The sequence below is a fragment of the Phocoena sinus genome, chromosome 11 (assembly GCF_008692025.1).
Source record: "Phocoena sinus isolate mPhoSin1 chromosome 11, mPhoSin1.pri, whole genome shotgun sequence".
Lineage (NCBI taxonomy): Eukaryota > Metazoa > Chordata > Mammalia > Artiodactyla > Phocoenidae > Phocoena > Phocoena sinus.
The window spans coordinates 3,054,017-3,075,373 of NC_045773.1; the positions used below are offsets into that span (position 1 = coordinate 3,054,017).

The following is a 21,357-nucleotide window of genomic DNA, read 5'->3' on the forward strand; positions in this document are numbered from 1 at the left end:
CACACCCCAAGTGTTTTGCTTGTTTCCCTTGGATAAAACTGACTCAAATTTTTAATGGCTCCTGTCAAAGATTAGATCATATATCCTGGATTAAACATAGAAATAAAAAAATTCCATGTGTGTAATGGTAAGTTCCCAGCCTGTGGGAAAACAAGATCTGATCTTTAATGTAGTCACGACCTGTATACAGTCACTGTCATCCAAGTGTTCTTATCTGATGTAAAATCTGAAAGAAAATCTGAAAGAAAAGGTAGTCACGTCTTTCTAGAGAAATGCTTTATTTTTTTCCTCAAAATGTTATAAAAGTTATTTCTCCTAAATATCTACAGTGCATAAGGCTTTATAAATGTATCCAGTAACGAGTAAAATCTCGTTTAACACTGATCCACTCTTCCTGACATTTCTCTAATTCTCATCGTTTGTCCTTTCCTTTCCTGACTTTAGCTCTTTGTTCTAGTCTTCTGCCACCACGAAGTGTTACCTGGGAATGTAGGTCCAGCCATGTCACCCTGAGACGGCCTGCACTGACCTGCTCTCCCCCCACAGCGTCAGGCGGCTTCAGGGACCTGACTGAGGGCAACGAGGGGCCTGCAGAGGAGGGGCCCGAGTCTGCAACAGCACGCGTGTCAGACGCAGGAGGGATCTATCCGGGAGCAAGGTCTGGGGCACGGCTGAGCCACCGAGGAGGTGACCACTCACATCACAGCTTCTCAAACGGGAACAGGTGGGAAGCTGCCTCCTTCTCCTCCCTCCTGCTCTTCCGGGGGCACTTCCGCTTCTCCTCTACCTCTCGGTTTTGGGGCCAGGAGGCTGCCAGGATCCTGGCCACTTCCGCTGGAGAGCTGGTCCCCTCCTCCTCGTCTGAAGAGAGTCCTCCTCCTGCGTCTGCGTGGGGAGCGGCTTCCTCACTCTGGGGGGGACAGTGGAGGAAGCCCCGTCAAGAGGCAGTGACGCCCCAGCAGCGCTGAGCCGTGACCCGGAGGACAGGGCTCAGCCCAGCAGGTCCTAGAGCGCTTGCTGTGCACACAGGGCTAGGGCCACAGAACTGCCCTTGGGGAGCTACGAGCAATCCAGGAGGTAACTGCGTTTTCTTCCTCGTTTCTAAACAGAACAAGTGCACAAATGCACAGCATCAGCGCTCAGTGCCCGCTGCTGCGAGGACGGGCTGGGGAGGGCAGGGGGAGCCGTGCGTGGGATCGCAGCTGCCCCCAGAGCGTGTCTGTGGGTCTCTGACCACTCCACGTGACTGTGTCCGGGGGGGCCTCTGTGCCCCCACGGGAGCCCGCAGGGGCTGTGAGAGGGGCCTGAATGAGCACCTGTGGGCCTGAGGGGTGGTCACAGCCCCAGGGGCAGCACAAGGCCAGGAGATGCAGACACCTGTCCCCCCGCCCTGAGTGGGCTCAGCACCAGATCCAACCCGTGGCAGGCACCCTCTCGTGCAGACAGGGCGGGGCTGGCAGAGCAGCCGAGGCCTGACTCCAGGACACCTTGGACACCTTTCTCAACGTGGACAGGACGCAGGGCCTGGGAGACACAGGTCTGTGGCACTGGAACAGAGCTGACTTGATCTTTGAGCAGAATCGGCCCCTGGTTCCCTAACTCCCCCCCCCCGCTCCAAACCTGGCGTGTCCTCCAAGGACCACCCTGACCTGAGCCCCGTAGCGCCCTGACCTGAGCCCCGTAGCGAAGCCTCAGCCGCTCCCGGATGAGCAGCCCTTTGACCAGCAGCTTCCAGTTTCCCAGAGCCCGCTTCTCCCTTTTCTGCAAAAGCAAACAGAATGGAAAACACTGCACTGCCGTTTCAGGAACATAAAGATACAGGCAACGCTTCAGGTTAAAACAGTTTCTCAACCGTACCAGGTGTGATTCATAAAGTGCTACACGTGAAAGGCACCAAAACCAAAAACCTCTTTATTGTTACCAACTCTAAAGTGTTTAGTGGAGGAGGGGGTCCGGGACCTGGACCACGGGCAGCTCCCTTTAACAGAGGTGGGTGTCGGCAGCAGGGGTAGCGGGCCCCGGAGCCCGCATCCAGGCAGACAGTGGACAGAGACAGGGTTCTGAGGGGCAGGCAGGTCGTTGCTCAGTGCTGCCTCCCAGGAGGGAAGAGCCAGAAAGAGGGCTGAACCCGGGCTCTCCCCTTCTCTTACGCGTGGAGGGAGGGAGGCTGGAGGGAACAGCAGCCCCACTGTGTGTGCTTCCCCACCTCTCTGCTTCCCCGTCCTGGCCCCCCCGGCCCTGCCTGCTCACCTCCTTCTCCTTCTTCTCAATGAGCGCCTGCTCGTCCTCCCAGGCGGCCAGGAGCACATCTTTGTATTCCTCACAGACTATGTAGCCATCGGTTCTGGGGGGATCAACACAGATGGTCTCTCTCGAGTCTGGGCCTGCTCTGGCCTCTCCACTCCCCTCCGTGGGGGACAGTGGGCTGCCCCTGAGCACCTGGGGCCCTGAAGTACTTCCAGGGTCAGCAGTCCACAGTCCCGGCCACAGCTGCTGGCTGACACCATCCATGCAGAAGGCAGGCCCGTGGACCCCAGGCTGTGTCCTCTTCCCCAGCCCCTCGCCACCCCCACTGCAGGGCAGGACAGAGGTCACCAACCAGGAAGGATGCTGACCCTATTCAGTCACCCCGACCACCCCCAGAACAGCGTGTTAATCCACATCGTTAGGATGCTGGTTTCGCAGCTTTCACTGGTTTTGCAGCCTCTGGTTGGAAGCCAGAGTAAAGTATAAAACATCAAGGGTTAATTTTGCAAATCCAGAGTAAAACCTTAGGGCTTCCCTGGTGGCGCAGTGGTTGAGAGTCCGCCTGCCAATGCAGGGGACACGGGTTTGTGCCCCGGTCTGGGAAGATCCCACATGCCGCGGAGTGGCTGGGCCTGTGAGCCATGGCCGCTGAGCCTGCGCGTCCGGAGCCTGTGCTCCACAGTGGGAGAGACCACAACAGTGAGAGGCCCGCGTACCGCAAAAAAAAATAAATAAATAAGAGGCACTGAAGAGCCACTGGGCCTCAACCCCTGCCAGCCCCACACCAACCTCCCGCCCCTTCTCCATAACTTCCCCCCACCCCTTCTGGCCTCCATGGGAGGCCCCTCACGCACATGGGATGGGAGTAGCCTTTGTGGAAATCGAAGCCCGTAACAGCCTGGGCACAGTCGATGTTCAGCTTTCGGGCCACGCGGTGCAAGTTGGGCAGGTGCAGCTGGACGCAGCCGACGGGCATCATGCCGGGCAGGAAGAGGTACACGTTGCCGAATTCGTTCCGGGGGACCTGCGGAGGGTGGAACACGGGGTCTGGCGGCCACAGAGGGAGGTGGCCTGGTACCGACTGAGCGTGGCCCTTACCTACCAGGTGGCCCGGTACCACTGAGCGCGGCCCTTACCTTCCCGTCCACAGCCACCGGCGGCTGGTACTCCTCGGTCTGCCACTTGCCAAACAGGCCCAGGTCATTGTAGTCCTGCAGCTGCGGCTCAGCCAGGCGGGCTCTCCGGGCCCGGTTGGAATAGCCTTTTACAACCTACACCCGAGGGGACAGCCACAGTTTATAACAAAGGCAACCACTTCCTGAGCATTCACTGTACACCGGGCACTGTTCTCAGTGCTTCTGTGTATTGATTAATCTTTTCAACAAACCCAGGAGGTAGAGTCTATTATCGCCTCCATCTTATAGCAGCCTAGGAGGTGTAAACAATTCACCTACAGTCACACAGCTTGTAGAGCGTGTGTCTTGAACAGCTATGCTGTGTTTGGTGTCCATCACTGAAGGGGAAATTGGGACTCAGAGACGTTCCTGTGGCCGGTGAGTGACGGGGCCTGCTTTTGGCAGTGACCGGCTCCCCGTGCCTCAGCCCCTTCCCACCAACCAGAGGCCCCTGCACCCCGGGCCCAGCTCCCTGGGTCTCACAATGCGAAGGGCTCCTCCCAGGGATCTGACAAAAGTGACTGTGTCTCGTGACTGGCCACCGTCCTCTGCCGGCGGAAGCGGGCCCTATGTCCCGTGACAGCCTGTGCGGTCTGCGCTGAATTCACGCGTCTGTGGGCGGCTGACCGGCCAGAGAGGGAATGAGGCATTGGGGCTGCACGCTGCCATCTCACAGCTCAGGCCCTGGACAGGTTTCCCTTTCTGAGCTCCTGTTTTTCCATCTGTACAACGGGCATCCTGATGCTAGCTCCTGTGAGACTCGGCAAAGCTCACATACGTGCAAAATGAAGGCACAGCGGGGGCGGGTGGGCCTGTCCACGCCAGAACAAATGGGTGACATGGTTCTGACCCACAACACCGGGGCTTGGAGGGCTGCTTGCTGGCCTAGATTTCCTGTGTGCTCGGGAAGGCCCATCTCTTACAAGGTCCTCAGTAAAGATGCTCTTCTCCTCTGATCCTCTCAAGCCAGAACAGTCTGTCCCCACGCGTGCGCGGCAGCCCACAGTCCCGCGGCTGTTACCTTGTAGGGCACTTCTCCAAGCCTCACCACTCGGGCCTGTTTCAGCCACGTGTCCCTGGAGTGCAGCGTGTGCACGCAGTCCCTAAGGAGCCAACGGGAGACGAGACAGGGTTCACGCCCACTGAAGCACCCCGTGCCCAGTAGCCCGCAGGGCCCGGCTGCCTCCTCTGGCCCCCCCAGGAGAAGGGGGAGCTCGGCCCTGGAGCGTGTCCCGGGGCACCAGGGGCCTGCGTCAGGCCCACGGTTAACAGGCACCTGCTGTCTCGCGGGGGGATGCATCCACTCACAAATCCCAAACTAAATGGCTTCCCGTGGTGCCTTCCCCCCCCTCCCGCCGGAAGGGCCCAGCAGCCGGGGGCGGGGGAAAAGCCCAGCAGCACAGGTGCAAGCCCTCACCCAGGGTCTGGTCTGCTCCTGAATACCAGAGACGGGGAGGGAGGGACGAGTGTCCAGAGAAGGGGTGGGGAAGCCAGAAGACGACAACACGGAGGCTACCGTAAGCTGACAAAGTACACAGGTTAGGATGAATGCACACGGAACAATCGGTTCCACCTGGCTCTGGCTTCGCTCTCCTTCCAGAGCTTAGAGCCGCACCCTGCCTCACATTCCAGCTGCTTCCTGCTGAGCCTTCAGCAAGGGCCGCCCTTCAGTAGGGCTCCAAGGAGCAGGGGCACTAAGCTCCCTCTGGTGCGAACATCCGGCCCTTCGCCTGCCCCGGGCTGAGGCTGATGTCCAGCACAGTGCACCGGACAGGGTCACACCTCCTCTGTGCCCCTTCCTAGCGGGGTGACCCCCGATCCATCAGGAACGGTGAGTGCTGCCTCCCTGCCTCACAAGCTGCTGGCGGGACCAGAGCCAAGGGCTCCACACGCGTGCCCACCGCAGGGGCACATCTCTGCCTGAAAGAGTGACTGTCACGGTCGTGGTCTTCCGGGAGGAGCGGAGAAGGGGCAAGCAGGTGGGCATCGTCTGGACATTCACAAGGATAGCAGAGGGAAGTGGGCACAGACAGCCCGTTCAGAATAAATCTCGGCTTCTAACCACTTTACATCTATTGGGACACTACTCAAGAAACAGAAAACAAGAACTGGCGAGAATGCAGAGACAGTGCGACCTTCGTGCTCTGCTGGGGGACGTAACATGATGCAGCCACTACAGAAAACAGTGCGGAGGTTCTTTACAAAGTTAAGCAACCATCACGTGATGCAGAAATCCTACTTCTGCGCATATACATCCCAAAGGACTGAGAGCAGGGTCTCAAGAGATGTCTGTGCACCCACGTTCATAGCAGCACTAAACGCAACAGCCAAAAGGGGAAGCAACGCAAGTGTCCATCAACGGATGCCAGTCACAAAAGGACAGATGCTGTAGGAGCCACTTCTAAGAGGTGCCTGGAGGAGTCAGATTCATGGAGACAAAGTAGAGGGTGGTTACCAGGGCCTGGGACGGGGGAGGGGGGTTAGTGTTGATGGGGACAGTTTGGGAAGACAGAAAAGTTCTGGAATGGCGGTGATTCACAACAACGTGAATGTACTTAGTGCTACTGGACTCTTAAAGCGGTTACGTGGTGAATTTCGTTCTGTATATTTTATGACATTAAAAACAGAAAAAGTCTGCCCCGAAAGCTTTCTCCAGGCAGGGACCCCCTTCCCACCAGATGTCCCCTGCACGTGAGGATACCCCTCCATTGAGGTCGCCAGGCCCTGGACGCTGACTGTCGGCAGCTGGGCCCCTGACCAGCCAGGGGACAGAAAGCTCCCACAGTGACCCTAACCGGAGGGTCAGGGATGACTCCCCTCGGGGCTGAGCTGCAGGAAGTAGCTCTCAGGCAGAGGACTTGAGCCACCTACTCCTGTGAGTTTCCCTAAGTTTCCTTTTCTGTCTTTCTTTTCCCGTTTATTAAGAACATCCTCTATTTTGTGGTCTTGCATCTTGGTCTTGGTCTTTTAGAGTTTCTAAAAATCACTTATTTTCTTTCTATTAACATTTCTTAAATTTCTGCCATTGTTAATTCTGACTCACCTTAAGTTTATTACATTTTTTCTGTTTTAACTTTGTATATATTTTGTTTTCTATGCTGCTCCCTTCCCCCCCCTTCTTTGGCAATTTTTTTTTACTGTGGGAAAAAACACACATAAGATAAAATTTACCCTCTGAACCATTTTCCGAGTCTACAGCTCAGTGGCATCAAGTACATTCATACTGTTATGTAACCGTCACCACCATCATCTCCAGAACTCTCCTCTTCCCCAACTGAAACTCTGTCCCCATTAAAATATCTGCTCATTTTAAGTTTCATTATCAAATCCTTTATTCCTTCCTTTTGCATGTTTTTTGACTTCTGTTTTGGGGGGTGTTTTCTCATTACCCCATATAATCCTTATCTGTCCTACGTATCTTTCCCCCCATAGCTTTTCTCCCCCTGCTGATCTTTTTTTTTTTTTAATTTTATTTATTTATTTATTTTTTGCGGCACACGGGCCTCTCAGTGTTGTGGCCTCTCCCGTTGCGGAGCACAGGCTCCAGACGCGCAGGCCATGGCTCACGGGCCCAGCCGCTCCGCAGCACGTGGGATCCTCCCGGACCAGGGCACAAACCCGTGTCCCCTGCATCGGCAGGCGGACTCTCAACCTCTGCGCCACCAGGGAAGCCCCCTGCTGATCTTGTAATCCCCGTGGTTTTCATTTCCAGGCCGCAACCTCTCTGCCATGCCCCCCGCCCACAAACGGCATGCGCACACGGTGCAGCTCGAACCCCAGCCCGGCGAAGGCTGCTAATCCCAGGCCGCCGGGCGTCTCCTCACCTGGAGTAGACAGCCTCTCCACGGCAGTACCCGAGGATGGCGGCCGTCTCAGGGTAGATGGCCTCGTACTTGAGGAGGTGCCTCTTGAGGGCGTACAGAGGGTGGTTCTTGTACATGCCTATGACGGTGGGCAGAGGCTGGTCCAGGTGCCTCGCCTGAAACTGCAGAGGCCGAGAGACGACGTTGGGCATGGTGCTCGGAGAGGGAGGGAGGTTGGCGGCGACTCCCGAACTTGCCCAGGTAACTGACAGTGCCGTGGGGCTTTCGGGGCCCCAGGGCCACCGCACCACGCTGTGACCTGGCATTCTGTCCCACGGGTTTAGGTGCCTCGGGAGCTCCGCAGGGGCCGGTGATCCTGCAGCTCGCAGCAACAGGAAAGTCAGCCCTACCCTCTGACACCTCGGCCGGCCCGAGCAGAGCCTTCCTCGGGAGGAGGCCTCACCTCGAGTGACACCACAATTCTGTGACATGGGCTCAGCGGCGTGGCTCCCCCGGAAGCCAGAACGAGCACTCACACCTCCTCCATCCACTACGATCAACACCTGTTCTCCCGCTGCCTCAAGGAGCCTAGCTCTTCGCAGGCAACCCACTGCTCTCACCTGCATCCCACTCACCAGGCCTCCTGCATTTCCCCGCAGCATCTCTTCAAACCCCGACAGACAAGGGAGGAGCGGCAAGTGGGGAGCAGGAGGGACCCCGCTTGGCCAGCTTGCATGACAAGCCCTTGAACCAGGTCAGTCACAACACGCTCTGCACGCCCTGTCACCTCTGGGCCACACCCTGAGCGATGCAGTGCAGAGGGACGACTCCCTGCCCCGGGGAACTGGGAATAATTCTCTAGCAAGTCTGCCCACCCTGCGCTGTGGGCAGCCCTGCACAAGCCCCGGGCCCTCTTCCGGGCCCACGGCTGTCCCACGACTCAGGGACGCGCTGCTGCTCCAGAAGCCACCCCCCAGGGTGCCCCTCAACAGACAAGCCATCTCCCCAGCCCTCCTCCTGGGAGCTGAGTGTTCCGGGTCGGGGCAGGGGTGCTGGCGTGCACACCTCTGCGCGTGTGCACGCTGAGAAGGGGGACCAATTATATTACTGCGTGTTTTCCTCTTTTACTCACGACTACTTACCTGACGTAAAGCTCCAAATTTATAACTGGGCAATAACTGAAAGTACACAGGCTTTGAAGCCAGAGCAGCCTGGGTTCAAATACCAGGTTGGCTCATCTCTCAGATTCTAAACGTTTAGCTGGTAAAATTAAGGCTACGATAACCCCAGCTTTGTACTGTCGCTGTGACAATTAATTGAGGTAAAAACACAACACGGGGCTGGGCATCCAGCAGGTGTGTGTGCGCAAGGCCTCACCTCCTGGTCCTCCTGCTGCTCCCTCTCCACCAGCGGGCTCCGGTAGGGTCGCAGGGTCTCGGCCCACCACGCGGCATCAACCCGGCACTTTCGGGTCACCGTCATCCAGGCAGGGTCGTACCTCTGTGTGACGTCGCGCAACCAGCCGTCGCTGTCGATGCCCACGATGTAGGTCACAGGCTTGGTGGCGTACTGGTAGCAGGTCAGGGGCTGGCCCACCACACCGTGCACACAGTCCACACACACCCATTTCTCCTCCTGCTCAGAGAATACCTCCAGCCACTGGTCCACACCAGCTGCTCTCCGGCCGTCCGCCTCCTCACCATCCACGGGCATCTTACGCTTGCCTCTCTTACGCTTACTGCCGGAAGCGCTTACAGATGCTTCTGGAAAGCCAGGGGGCTGACGGTCGCTTCCACGCTGGGACCTGGACTCCCTCTTGGACCCCACCTTCATCCTCTGAGGGGCGGCGGCCCTCCTCTGCCTTGGAAGGCCTGGCTCAGAATCCTCGTCGGATGGGCGATGGCTGTCCGAGCTGGAGAGCTCAAAGTCAGAGCTGCTGCTGGCCTTGTCACTCCCGCTCTCCTCTTTGTAAGACACCCTGGCGGCCGCCTGCCGCTCCCGGCCCCGCGAACGCCTCTGGGTCCCCTCCGTCTGCCCCCCGGCCTTGCCCTCTTCTTTCCTGCTGGAGGAGGGCTCTCTCCGCTTCTTCCTGGTGGCAGCCGCCTTGCTCCCCTTCGCTTTGTCAGGTGCACTACCAGTGCCCTCAGAAGACATGTCCTCTTGTCTGCTTCCTCTGCTGGTCTCTGGTTTGCTTGGCTTTCCAGGAACTTGGCTGGAAGTTTCTGAGGAGCCTCCAGGACCCTCTGTGGATCTCTCCTTGGAAGGTTTCTTTCCCTTAAACAGAATAGGAAATTTTTGCGTTTTCTTTTTTTGCTAGTGACGCAATAAAGACTCTGGCATCTAATGGGGCTAAGTCACACTGGAACACCAGCGTACACAAGACATTCCCGGCTCAGACAGTGACAGGCTGGCTACCCTCCAGGACTGTAAGAAAGCAGTCACTAAATTCTGCAGCACCTTAAATGAGGCCACACTCTAATTCTTTTCAATACAAAGTGTAGCACAGGGAAAAGAGCACAGGATGTGGAAACAAACCCGGGTTCAAACTCCACTTCTGCTTTCTCATTTTTTATGTGATTCAGATAAATTACGTAACCTCTGAGTCTCAGTTTCCTCAGCAATAGTACTCACCTTGCACATAAGGCATTTTGCAAACAAAGTCACAGCAGTAAGAATTCAGAAATTATTAAACTTGACTCCTGGACCGGATTTCGGACAATGCCAGCACCCCAAGGAGCACAGCGTTCAGCCTCCTTGGATGATGGCAGAGCTCTGAGTCCTCACCGTCCTCTCTCCACACTGCTGAGGATGACCAGTACCTTTTTATTCTACCATTTACAGAACAGAAACCAGAGCACGAAGGAGCCCAGGCTCTCGCAGGCCCCTCTACGCACGCAAAGCCCGGCTGCTAGATACGCACCCAGGCGCCCAGTCTTCCCAGCACAGGGCCTGTGCCAGGCAGGCTCAGAGGAACCCTGCTCCACGAAGACTGATTTTTAAAAATCGTCTAATGAGCAGATCTGTTTGCTCTAAGTCTCATAATTTCTCACTCCTCCCTGACCAACTACTCTTTTCTCTGGAAGCCCCGGGAACCTCACCTTCGCTGCTGGTAACTTCAGAGGAACTGGCTGTAGAGACAATACGAGTCGGGTAGGGAGATGTAGGGCCCGGAGAATCAGCAGAAATATCTACGATGAAAAAGAACAACGTGCTTAACCTCAGGAAAGACTTAAGCATTTGCACAATTCCATGCTGTTTGTTGTGGTGCCGATTTATAAAAGGGAAACAACCAAATTGTCTAACAGTAGAAGCCCGGAACCCTCAACACTATTAAAATGATGCTGTAGAGATTTATCTTTGTAGAAAAATGGGGAAAGGTAACCATATATTAAAGGAAAATAAATGTTTGCTTTTTAATGAGTTATGTTAATTTTTATAAGAAAAAATCGTGTCCAGACATAAACATGTATGTGTATTTGGAAAAGCATCCATATTGGGTTATGGGTGTTTATAGGTGTTTGTTTTTTTTCCGGCTTACCTATCTTCTGATTGTTCTGTTTTCAACATGTGTTGTGTTTGTGATAAAACAATAAAGCAAAACACCACTTCGAGAGAAAAGGCATCGTCGTCATCAGGTCCGAGAACCCTCCCGTGCACTCAACCTCCCCAGAGCGAATATTTCAACCAGAGGCTGCAGCTCTAAAAATTCTGTGAACTTGGAAGGATGGGAGCCTCCTCATGGGAATTAACCTCCAAAACAACAACAGTGGGACAGCATGTGAGCAAGATCTTCCTACACAGACCTCAGGGTCCTGGCGTCCTCATGAATCACTAGTCATCTTCCCTCCTCGGAAAGCAAGAGCAAAAGTCAGAAACAGGAAGGCAGGTTTTCTGTGAAAAGCCAGTTATATTGAAAAAAATAACTACTTTTGCCTTGTTTCTTCTGGAGTTAAAAACGGCGGATGAGAAAACATCAAAGAAACCCAAATTGAGGAACTCTACAAAATTCCTAAAAAGCACTCCTCAGGAGTGTCCAGGAGGACTGGGACACTGTCACGGCCTGGAGGGGATGGGGCACTGGGGTGACAAGATCAGTAATGCCTGGACTGCATCCTGGGACAGGAAAAGGGCATCAGTGGGAAAACGTGGAAAACAGAACTCACCCCTCCAGTGTGGCTGACAACACGCTCTTAACTGGCACAGTGCACACCATACGAGTGTTGGTTGGCTCCTCTCTTTCTCAGTGTGTGGGTGGTGCAGGGGCACGGGTGTAAAAGGCAGGGAAACAGCACCAGCAGGCGGCTGAATAATGGTTTAAAAACCTAGAACCTCCATCCGGAACATCCCCACCTCGTCCTCCTCACAAGACCACAGGGAAGACTGAATAAGGTCAGGTACATGACAGCGCTCTGGAAGCCATCTTGTGCCTCACAAAGACGCGTGGTCACCACCTTTCACAAGTATGTCACTGAAGAAAAAATTTAAGTTACAAAACTGTATGATCCCTACACTAAATACAAGGTGAGCCAAGTGAAAAGGACGAATCCTAGAAACATACAAATTACCAAAACTAACTCAAGAGAAAACAGAGACTCTGAAGAGACCTATAACAAGAGACTGAGTCAAAAATCAAGCCCTCCCAATAGAGGGGGATCAAGACAGCAGAGTATGAGGACGTGGAGGTCACCTCCCCCCACAAACACACCAAAAACACATCTACACGAGCAATAACTCCCACAGAAAACTAACTGGAAGCTCACAGAAGATCTCCCAGAACCAAAGCTGCAAGAAAGATCTCCATGTAATCGGGTAGGATGCAAAAAAGAAAGGTACCAGGTTGGGACCGGCACTCCTGGGAGGGATCTGTCAGGAAGAGAAGGTGTCCGCTTGCCCTGGGGAGTCCCCTTCCTGCTGGGAAGCCCACTGAGACAGACAGGAGGGCTGGAGAAGCCTAGACTCTACGCAAGAGGAGCATGCGGGCTGGCTTGCTAACAACCAGGACAGAGAGACCTGCCCTGGTGGTGGCCGCCTCCCCGCACCTCCCAATTCACAGGGGCGAATGCCCTGGCCCTGCTCACTCCACACCACGGCCTGGCATGAGATCAGTGCAGAGACTGGGTCTAGCTGCGCAGAGGCAGACGGGGTGCTTGGGATGTGATCCAGGTGGGACTGTGAAGACTCCCGTCAGTGCACACACAGGGGCGACGGGGCACGCTGGGAAGACAGTGTCAGCGCATGCCACACGTGGCACCTCAACGAGGTGCAGCAGCTAAGCAGTGAATTTCACGCAGAACCTACAAGATGCTGCCACGAGCAACTCGCCTCATGGCGAAAGACGCGCACAGACTGAAAGCGAAGTACGAAAAATATTTCATGCAAATGGAAACAACAAGCAAGCGGGCACAGCAATACTTAACAAAAGACAAAGCAGACTTCAAAACAAAGACCATAAAGAAAGACAAAGAAGGATATTACGTAACAATAAAGGCATCAATACAACAGCGTATTACACTTGTTAACATATACGTTTCCAATACAGGAGCACCTAAATATATAAAACAAATATTAACAGATGTAAAAGGAGAAATTCACAGGAATACAATAACAAGAGAGGACTATAACATCCCACCTACATCAATGAACAGATCATCCAGACAGAAAATCAGTATGGCAACAGAGGTCCTAAATGACACAATGGACCAACTGTACTTAATAGATATCTACAGGACACTAAATAAGAAAAACACCAAATATACATTCTTTTCAAGCCAGCAAGGAACATTCTCACGGATAGACACATACTTGGTCACAAAACAAGCCTCAACAAGTTTAAGAGGACAGAAATATTTTCAAGCATCTTTTCTCACCACAACGGTAAGAAACTAGAAATCAACCACAGAAAGGAAAACAGGAAAAGAACAAACACATGGAGACTAAACAACATGTTACTAAAAAGCAAATGGGTTGATGATGAAATCAAAGAGGAGATCAGAAATATCTTGAGACAAATGAAAATAGAAACACAATCTTACAAAATCTATGGGATGCAGCAAAAGCAGTTCTAAGAGGGAAGCACATAGCAATACAGGCCTTCCACAAAAACAAGAAAAATCTCAAACAAGATAACCTACCACCTAAAAGAATGAGAAAAAGAAGGACAAACAAAACCCAAAGTCAGCAGAAGGAAGAAATAATAAAGATCAGAGAGGAAATAAAAGACATCAAAAAAGCAATAGAAAAGACCAATAAAACCAAGAGCTGTTTTTGTTTTTAAGATAAACCAAATTGATAAACCTCTAGCGAGGCTCACCAACAAGAAGAGAGAGAGGACCCAAATAAACAAAATAAGAAATAAAAGAGGAGAAACAACTGAAACCACAGAAAAACAAAAAATCATGAAAGAACACAAACAGTTATATGCCAACAAATTGGACAACCTAGAACAAGTGAACAAGTTTCTAGAAACATACAGCCTGCCAAAACTGAGTCAAGAAGAAACAATTTGAACAGACCATTCACTAGAAGTGAAGTACAACCTATAATTTAAAAAACTCCCTGCAAACAAAAGTCCAGTACCAGAGAGCTTCACTAGGGAATTCTACCAAACATACAAAAAGACAAAAACAAAAACTTAAATCTATCCTTCTCAAACTATTCCAAAAAAATGAAGAGGAGGGAACACTCCGAAATTCATACTATGAAACCACCATTACCCTGATACCAAAACCAGACAAAGACACTTACAACCCCAAATCTTTGATGAATATAGATGCAAAAATCCTCAACAAAGTATTAGCAAACTGAATCCAACAATACATACTAAGGATACCACGCTCAAGTTGGATTCACTCCAGGGTTGCAAGGATGGTTCAAAATATGTAAATCAATCAATGTGATACACCACATTAACAAAAGAATAGATAAAAATCACATGATCATCTCAATAAATGCAGAAAAAGCATTTGACAAAATTCAACAACGATTCATGATAAAAATTCTCACCAAAGTGGGTACAGAGGGGACATAACTCAACATGATAAAAGCCGACCATGTCAAATCCACAGCCAACATAATACGCAACAGTGAAAAACTGAAGGCTTTCCCAATAAATTCAGGAACTAGACAGGGATGTCCACCCTTCCTGCATCTGTTTAACATAATATTGTAAGTCCTAGCTACAAGAAAAAGAAATAAAAGGCATCCAAATTGGAAGGGAAAAGGTAAAACTATCACTATTTGCAGATGACATGATATTCCATATAGAGAACTCTAAAGTTTCCACATAAAAGCTATTAGAACTAATAAATGAATTCAGCAAGGCAGCAGGATGTAAGATTAATATACGGAAATTTACTGTGTTTCTATACACTAACAATGAAATATCAGACAGAGGAAGTAAAAAAAGCAATCCTGTTTATTAAAATTGCTTCCCCCCCCCCCAAAAAAAAAACCAAAAAAACACAAAACACAAAACCTAGGAATAAACCTAACCAAGGAAGTAAAAAGATCTATATGCTAAAACCATAAAACACTGATTAAGGGAACTGAAGATGATTCAAAGAAATGGAAAGATATCCCATGCTCTTGGATTGGAAGAATTAATATTGTTAACATGAGCGTACTACCCAAAGCAACCTACAGATTTAATGCAATCCCTATCAAAATACCCATGACATTTTTCACAGAACTAGAATAAATAATCTTAAAACTTATATGGAACCACAAAAGACCCAGAACTGCCAAAGCAATCCTGAGGAAAAAGAACAAAGCTGGAGGCATAACCTTTCCAGACTTTATACTATACTACAAAGCTATAGTAAACAAAACAGTGTGGTGTTGGCATAGAAACAGACATATAAATCAAAGGAACAGAATAAAGAGCCCAGAAATAAACCCACACACTTATGGTCAACTAATCTATGACATAGGAGGCAAGAACATACAATGGAGAAAAGACAGTTTCTTCAACAAGTGTTGCTGGGAAAACTGGACAGCTACATGTAAAACAATGAGATTAGAACATTCCTTCACACCACATACAAGAGTAAATTCAAAATGGCTTAAAGACCTAAATGTAAGATCTGAAACCATAAAACTCCTAGAAGAGGGCTTCCCTGGTGGCGCAGTGGTTGAGAATCTGCCTGCCAATGCAGGGGACACAGGTTCGAGCCCTGGTCTGGGAAGATCCCACATGCCGCGGAGCAACTAGGCCCGTGAGCCACAACTACTGAGCCTGCGCGTCTGGAGCTTGTGCTCCGCGACAAGAGAGGCCGCGACAGTGAGAGGCCCGCGCACCGCGATGAAGAGCAGCCCCCACTCGCTGCAACTAGAGAAAGCCCACGCACAGAAACGAAGACCCAACACAGCCATAAATAAATAAATAAATAAAATTAAAAAAAAAAACAACTCCTAGAAGAGAGCATAGGCGGAACACTCTTTGACATAAATTGTAGCAATATTTTCTTGAATCAGTCTTCTAAGGCAAAATAAATAAAAGCAAAAATAAACAATGGGACCTAATTAAACTTAAAAGGCTTTACACAACAAAGGAAACCGTTAACAAAATGAAAAGACAACCTACTGAATGGGAGAAAATGTTTGCAAACAATGAGACTGACAAGGGTTAATATTCAAAATATATAAACAGCTCATACAGCTCAATAACAAACAAAAAAAAACAAACAACCCGGGCTTCCCTGGTGGCGCAGTGGTTGAGAGTCCGCCTGCCGATGCAGGGGACACGGGTTCGTGCCCCGGTCCAGGAAGATCCCACATGCCGTGGAACGGCTGGGCCCGTGAGCCATGGCCACTGAGCCTGCGCGTCCAGAGCCTGTGCTCCGCAACCGGAGAGGCCACAACAGTGAGAGGCCCGCATACCGCAAAACAAAAACAAAAACAAACAAACAACCCAATCAAACAATGGGCAGAAGACATACGGATGGCTAACAGGCACATGAAAAGATACTCTACATTGCTAATTATTAGAGAAATGCAAATCAAAACCACAATCAGCTATCACCTCACACCTGTCAGAATGGCTATCATCAAAAAGCCTACAAATAACAAATGTTGGAGAGGATGTGGAGAAAAGGGAATCCCCGAACACTGGTGGTAAGAATTTAAATTGGTGCAGCCATCATGGAAAACAGTATGAAAGTTCCTTAAAAAACTAAAAACGGAACTATCATATGACCCAGCAATTCCACTCCTGGGTATATCTGGAAAAAAACCCTCTAATCCAAAAAGATAACATGCACCCCAGTGAACATAGCAGCACTATTTACAATACTCAAGACATGGAAGGAACCCCAGTACCCATCAACAGATGACTGGATTAAAAAGATGTGGTATAGGGGCTTCCCTGGTGGCGCAGTGGTTGAGAGTCCGCCTGCCGACGCAGAGGACACGGGTTCGTGCCCCGGTCCGGGAAGATCCCACGTGCCGCGGAGCGGCTGGGCCCGTGAGGCATGGCCGCTGAGCCTGTGCGTCCGGAGCCTGTGCTCCACAGCGGGAGGGGCCACAACAGTGAGAGGCCCGTGTACCGCAAAAAAGGAAAAAAAAAAAAAAAAGATGTGGTATATACATACAATGGAATATTACTCAACCACAAAAAACAATAAAATACTTTGCTTTGCAGCAACATGGATGAACCTAGAGAATATTATGCTTCATGAAATAAGTCAGACTGAGAAAGACAAATATGGTAATGATACTGCTTATAAGTAGAACCAAAAAAAAAAAAATACAAATGACAGTATATGCAAAGCAGAAACAGAGTCACAGATACAGAAAACAAACTTGCGGTTACCAAGGGGGAGTGAGAAGAGGAAAGGGACAAATTAGGGTATGGAATTAACAGATCCAAACTACTATACATAAAATAGATAAGCAACAAGGATTTGCTGTAGCACAGGGAATTATACCCATTATCTTGTAATAAGCTATAATGGAATATAATCTGCAAAAAACACTAAATCACTATGCTGTAATCTGAAACTAACACAATATTGTAAATCAACTATACTTCAATCAATCAATCAACAGAAAATCCATGAATGCAATGCACTACGTTAGTAGAATGAAGGGGAGAAAAATCACAAAATCATCTCAGTTGACACAGAAAAAGCATCTGACAGAATTCAAAGCACTTTCATGATTAAAACACATTCAGAAAACTAGAAATACGGTTCTTCAACATGATAAAGAATGTATATGAAAATCCACGACTACCAAGATACTCAGTCATGAAAGAGTGAAAAGCTTTCCCTCCCAATATCAAGAACCAGACAAGATGCCTGCTTTTGTCACTGCTATTCTACACTGTGCTGGAAGTTCTAGCCAGAGCAACTGGACAAGAACAAGAAACAAAAGGCATACAAACTGGAAAAGAAGAAGTAAAACTAACTCTATTCACAGAGGTCAAGATCTTATATATAGAAAATCCCAAAGAATGCACAAGAAACTGTTAAATGAACTCAGCAAAGCTGCAAGGTATAAGATCAACACAATCGGCCATTTTTTTAATACACCTTCACTGAACAATCTGAGAAGGAAATTAAGAAAACAATACCATTTACAACAGCATCGAAAAGAATAACATACCTAGAAAAAAGTTTAACCAAGAAGATGAAAGACAGGTACACTGAAAACTACAAAATACAACTAAAAGAAATTTAAAAAGCCATGTTTACAGACTTAATATTGACTAGATAGCAATGCTGCCCTAATCAATGTGCAGAATCTATGCAAACCCTATCAATACTCCAATGGCCTTTTTTTTTTTCTTTTCGCGGTACGCGGGCCTCTCACTGTTGTGGCCTCTCCCATTGCAGAGCACAGGCTCCGGACGCGCAGGCTCAGCGGCCCAGCCGCTCCACGGCATGTGGGATCTTCCCGGACCGGGGCATGAACCCACGTCCCCTGCATTGGCAGGCGGACTCTCAACCACTTGCGCCACTGGGGAAGCCCCTCCAATGGCCTTTTTTGCAGAAATGGAAAAGCAGACCATCAATTTCACATGAAACTGCACAGGGCCCCACATAGCCAAAATAGCATTATGACGTTGTACTCATACTTCCGATTTCAAAACTTACTACAGATTCACAGTAATCAAAACAGTGTGGCACTGGCATAAGGACAGACATGTAGACCAATGGAATATAACAGACAGCCCAGAAATTAACCCAAGTGTCTATGGCCAATTGATTTCTGGTAAGTGTGCCAAGACCATTCATCCCCATTGAAAAACTTCCAATCAATAGTGAAAATAATACAACAAATACAATGAATAGTTGAAAGACTAGTCTCTTCAAGAAATGGTGCTGGGACCACTGGATATCCACGTGCAAAAATAATGAAGTTGAACACCTACCTTACATCATATAAAAACATTAACTCAAAATGGATGAAAGACCTAAATGTAAGAGCTAAAACTGTAAAACTCTTAGAAGGAAATACAGGAGGAAATCTTCATGATCTGGGATTTGGCAATGAATTCTTGATATGACACCAAAAGTACAAGAAACAAAAGAGGACTTCCCTGGTGGCACAGTGGTTAAGAATCTGCCTGCCGGTGCAGGGGACACGGGTTCGAGCCCAGGTCTGGGAAGATCCCACATGCCGCGGAGCAACTAAGTATGTGTGCCACAACTACTGAAACCCGCACGCCTACAGCCCGTGCTCCGCAATAAGAGAAGCCACCGCATTAAGAAACCCGCGCACCGCAACGAAGAGTAGCCCCCACTCGCCGCAACTAGAGAAAGCTCACGCACAGCAACCAAGACCCAATGCAGCCAAAAATAAAATAATTTAAAAAAAAAAGAAAAATAGAAAATTGGACTTTGTCAGAATTAAAACTTTTGTGCATCAAAGGACTTCGTGAAGAAAGTAAAAAGACAACCTACAGAATGGGAGAAAATATTTGCAAAGCATATATCCGATAGGCGTCTAGTAACCGAAATATATAAAGGACTCTTACGACTCAGTAACAAAGACAAAGAACCCAATTTTAAATGGGCAAAGGACCTGAACAGACATTTCTCCGAAGAAGATAAACAAATGGCCGATACGCACATGAAAAGACATTAACCCATCATTAATCATGGGGAAAATGCAGACCAAAGCCACAGTGAGTACCACTTCACACCTGTAAGGATGACTGTAATCCAAAAAATGGAAAATAACAAGTGTCCGTGATGATTTGGAGAAACTGGAATCCTTGTACTTTGCTGGTGAGAAGGTAAGATGGTGCAGCTGCTATGTAAAACAGTTTGGCATACAATTACCATATGACCCAGCAACTCTACTTCTAGGTATATACCCAAAAGAACTGAAAACAAGTACCCAAATAAATATATGTACACACAAGGTTTATAGCAGTACTCTTCGTAACAGCCAAAAGATGGAAAACCACCTAAACGCCCATCGATTGATGAATGGATAAGTGAAATGTGGTCTATCCATACAATGGAATATTATTCACCATAAAAAGGAATGTTGATACATGTTACAAACGTGAATGAACCTTGAAAGCATGCTAAGTGAAAGAAGCCAGACACAAAAGGTCATATATAGTCGTCCCTCGCCCCAATCTGTGGGGATTGGTTCCAGGACCCCGCCGGACACCAAAATCCGCAGATGCTTAAGTTCCTTATACAAAATGCCAGAGTACAGCTGGCGCTCCCTCTATCCCCGGGTTCTGCATCCGCAGATTCAACCAACTGCAGATATAAATCTGACTGGCAGTCGGCTGAATCTGTGAGTGTGGAACCTGCAGATAAGGAATGCTGACTGTATTGTGATTTCTTTTATATGGAATATCCAAAATACGTAAATCCATAGAGAGAGAATGCGAATTGGTGGCTGCCAGACACTTGGGGAGGTGGGAAAAGGAGCAAGAATGGGAGTGACTGTAATAGGCACAGGGTCTCCTTCGGGGATAGGAAGAGTGTCTTGGAAACAGACAGAGGTGGTGGATGCACAACACTGAAAATGCACCGAGTATCACTGAATTGTTTACTTCTTTAAAAAAACTATTTCTTTGCTTAATAAAACTACACAAACAAAACAAATATGGACGTGCACAGATATACGTGGGAACAAAGTCTGGGAGCATGACACTGAAACACGAGTGTTCTTCTCTGGGTGGTGATATCACCGCACGATTACTGTCCAGATACCCAACACTTTTTCAAGCCAAATTGGAAGAGAAGTAAGATGCCAGTCATTTGGTCTCTAAAGATACAAAAAGTCTCTTTCCCTAAACAGAATCTGAAGCTCAGACACGAGTATATGCATCAACAGAAATCTTCCAGGGATAAAACCACATTTCTACCTATTTTTGTTTTATTGAGACAGAGCCTTACCTAAGGGTATTTTAAGCATGCGACAAAGCCCGTCTACACACAAACTCTTCGCCAAGACTCCTTTTGGACAGAACCCTACTCACTGCACGGCCACCTGCCAGCATCTTCACCCAGCTTGGAAGGTAAGGAAACACTTTCTTAAGGATTTCGGCAGCCAATTTGAAAAAACATTTCCTTGGGACTTTTAAACATGATTTTTGAATACTGTAAACAATTCGAGGGCAGCTGACCAAAAATTAAGTGCTTTAATACACCAGGACACCAAGTAAGAGACAGGAGAGAGGGCAGCTTTCAACTCACACATGGGCCCAATCCTGTCTCCGATGCTTACCAACCGAATGACCCTAAGAAAATGATTTAGCCTCTCTGAGCTTCAGTACCTGTTTTTATTTTATGAGGACTGAGCAAGGAAATATATGTAAAACAGCTGGAATGGTATGTGGCACATGACTGCCACATTCCCCAGCTGACAGACCTAATGAAAACAGCGCTGCCAGGAGTCACTCACGTGGACCAACTCTTCACTGTCTCTCGCAGAGTAAATAGCAAACCTTCTCTCCAGCGTCGTCTGCAGGCCATCCTGCTCATTGCTTGAAAGGTCTGCATTAACTGTAAATGTTCCAATGAACCTGGAGAGAAATCAGGCATTCCTTTGCATCAGACGTCAGGGCAAAGACGAACTCTGTTCTTCTACAGCCGAAACACAGAGCGGGGTGTCTTGGGAACCCCGCCTGCCAGTGCCCCTCTTCCCAGCCTGTCTGGCCAACT

The 21,357-nt window shown here is 49.2% G+C and overlaps 1 protein-coding gene across 2 annotated transcripts in view; it reads right to left on the minus strand.

The window, feature by feature from the left end:
* Nucleotides 1-263: 263 nt before the first annotated feature.
* Nucleotides 264-21,357, minus strand: part of XPC (XPC complex subunit, DNA damage recognition and repair factor) — a 35,629-nt gene continuing 14,535 nt past the window's right edge. For both annotated transcript variants that reach the window (XM_032650098.1, XM_032650099.1), the window contains 10 exons: nucleotides 21,098-21,218; nucleotides 10,324-10,413; nucleotides 8,603-9,499; nucleotides 7,247-7,407; nucleotides 4,444-4,525; nucleotides 3,384-3,518; nucleotides 3,102-3,271; nucleotides 2,251-2,344; nucleotides 1,672-1,761; nucleotides 264-910 (listed from right to left, as the gene is read on the minus strand). In XM_032650098.1, the coding sequence (XP_032505989.1) occupies nucleotides 701-910; nucleotides 1,672-1,761; nucleotides 2,251-2,344; nucleotides 3,102-3,271; nucleotides 3,384-3,518; nucleotides 4,444-4,525; nucleotides 7,247-7,407; nucleotides 8,603-9,499; nucleotides 10,324-10,413; nucleotides 21,098-21,218 (2,050 nt within the window). In that variant the 3' untranslated portion in view covers nucleotides 264-700. The remainder of the gene's footprint in view (nucleotides 911-1,671; nucleotides 1,762-2,250; nucleotides 2,345-3,101; nucleotides 3,272-3,383; nucleotides 3,519-4,443; nucleotides 4,526-7,246; nucleotides 7,408-8,602; nucleotides 9,500-10,323; nucleotides 10,414-21,097; nucleotides 21,219-21,357) is intronic.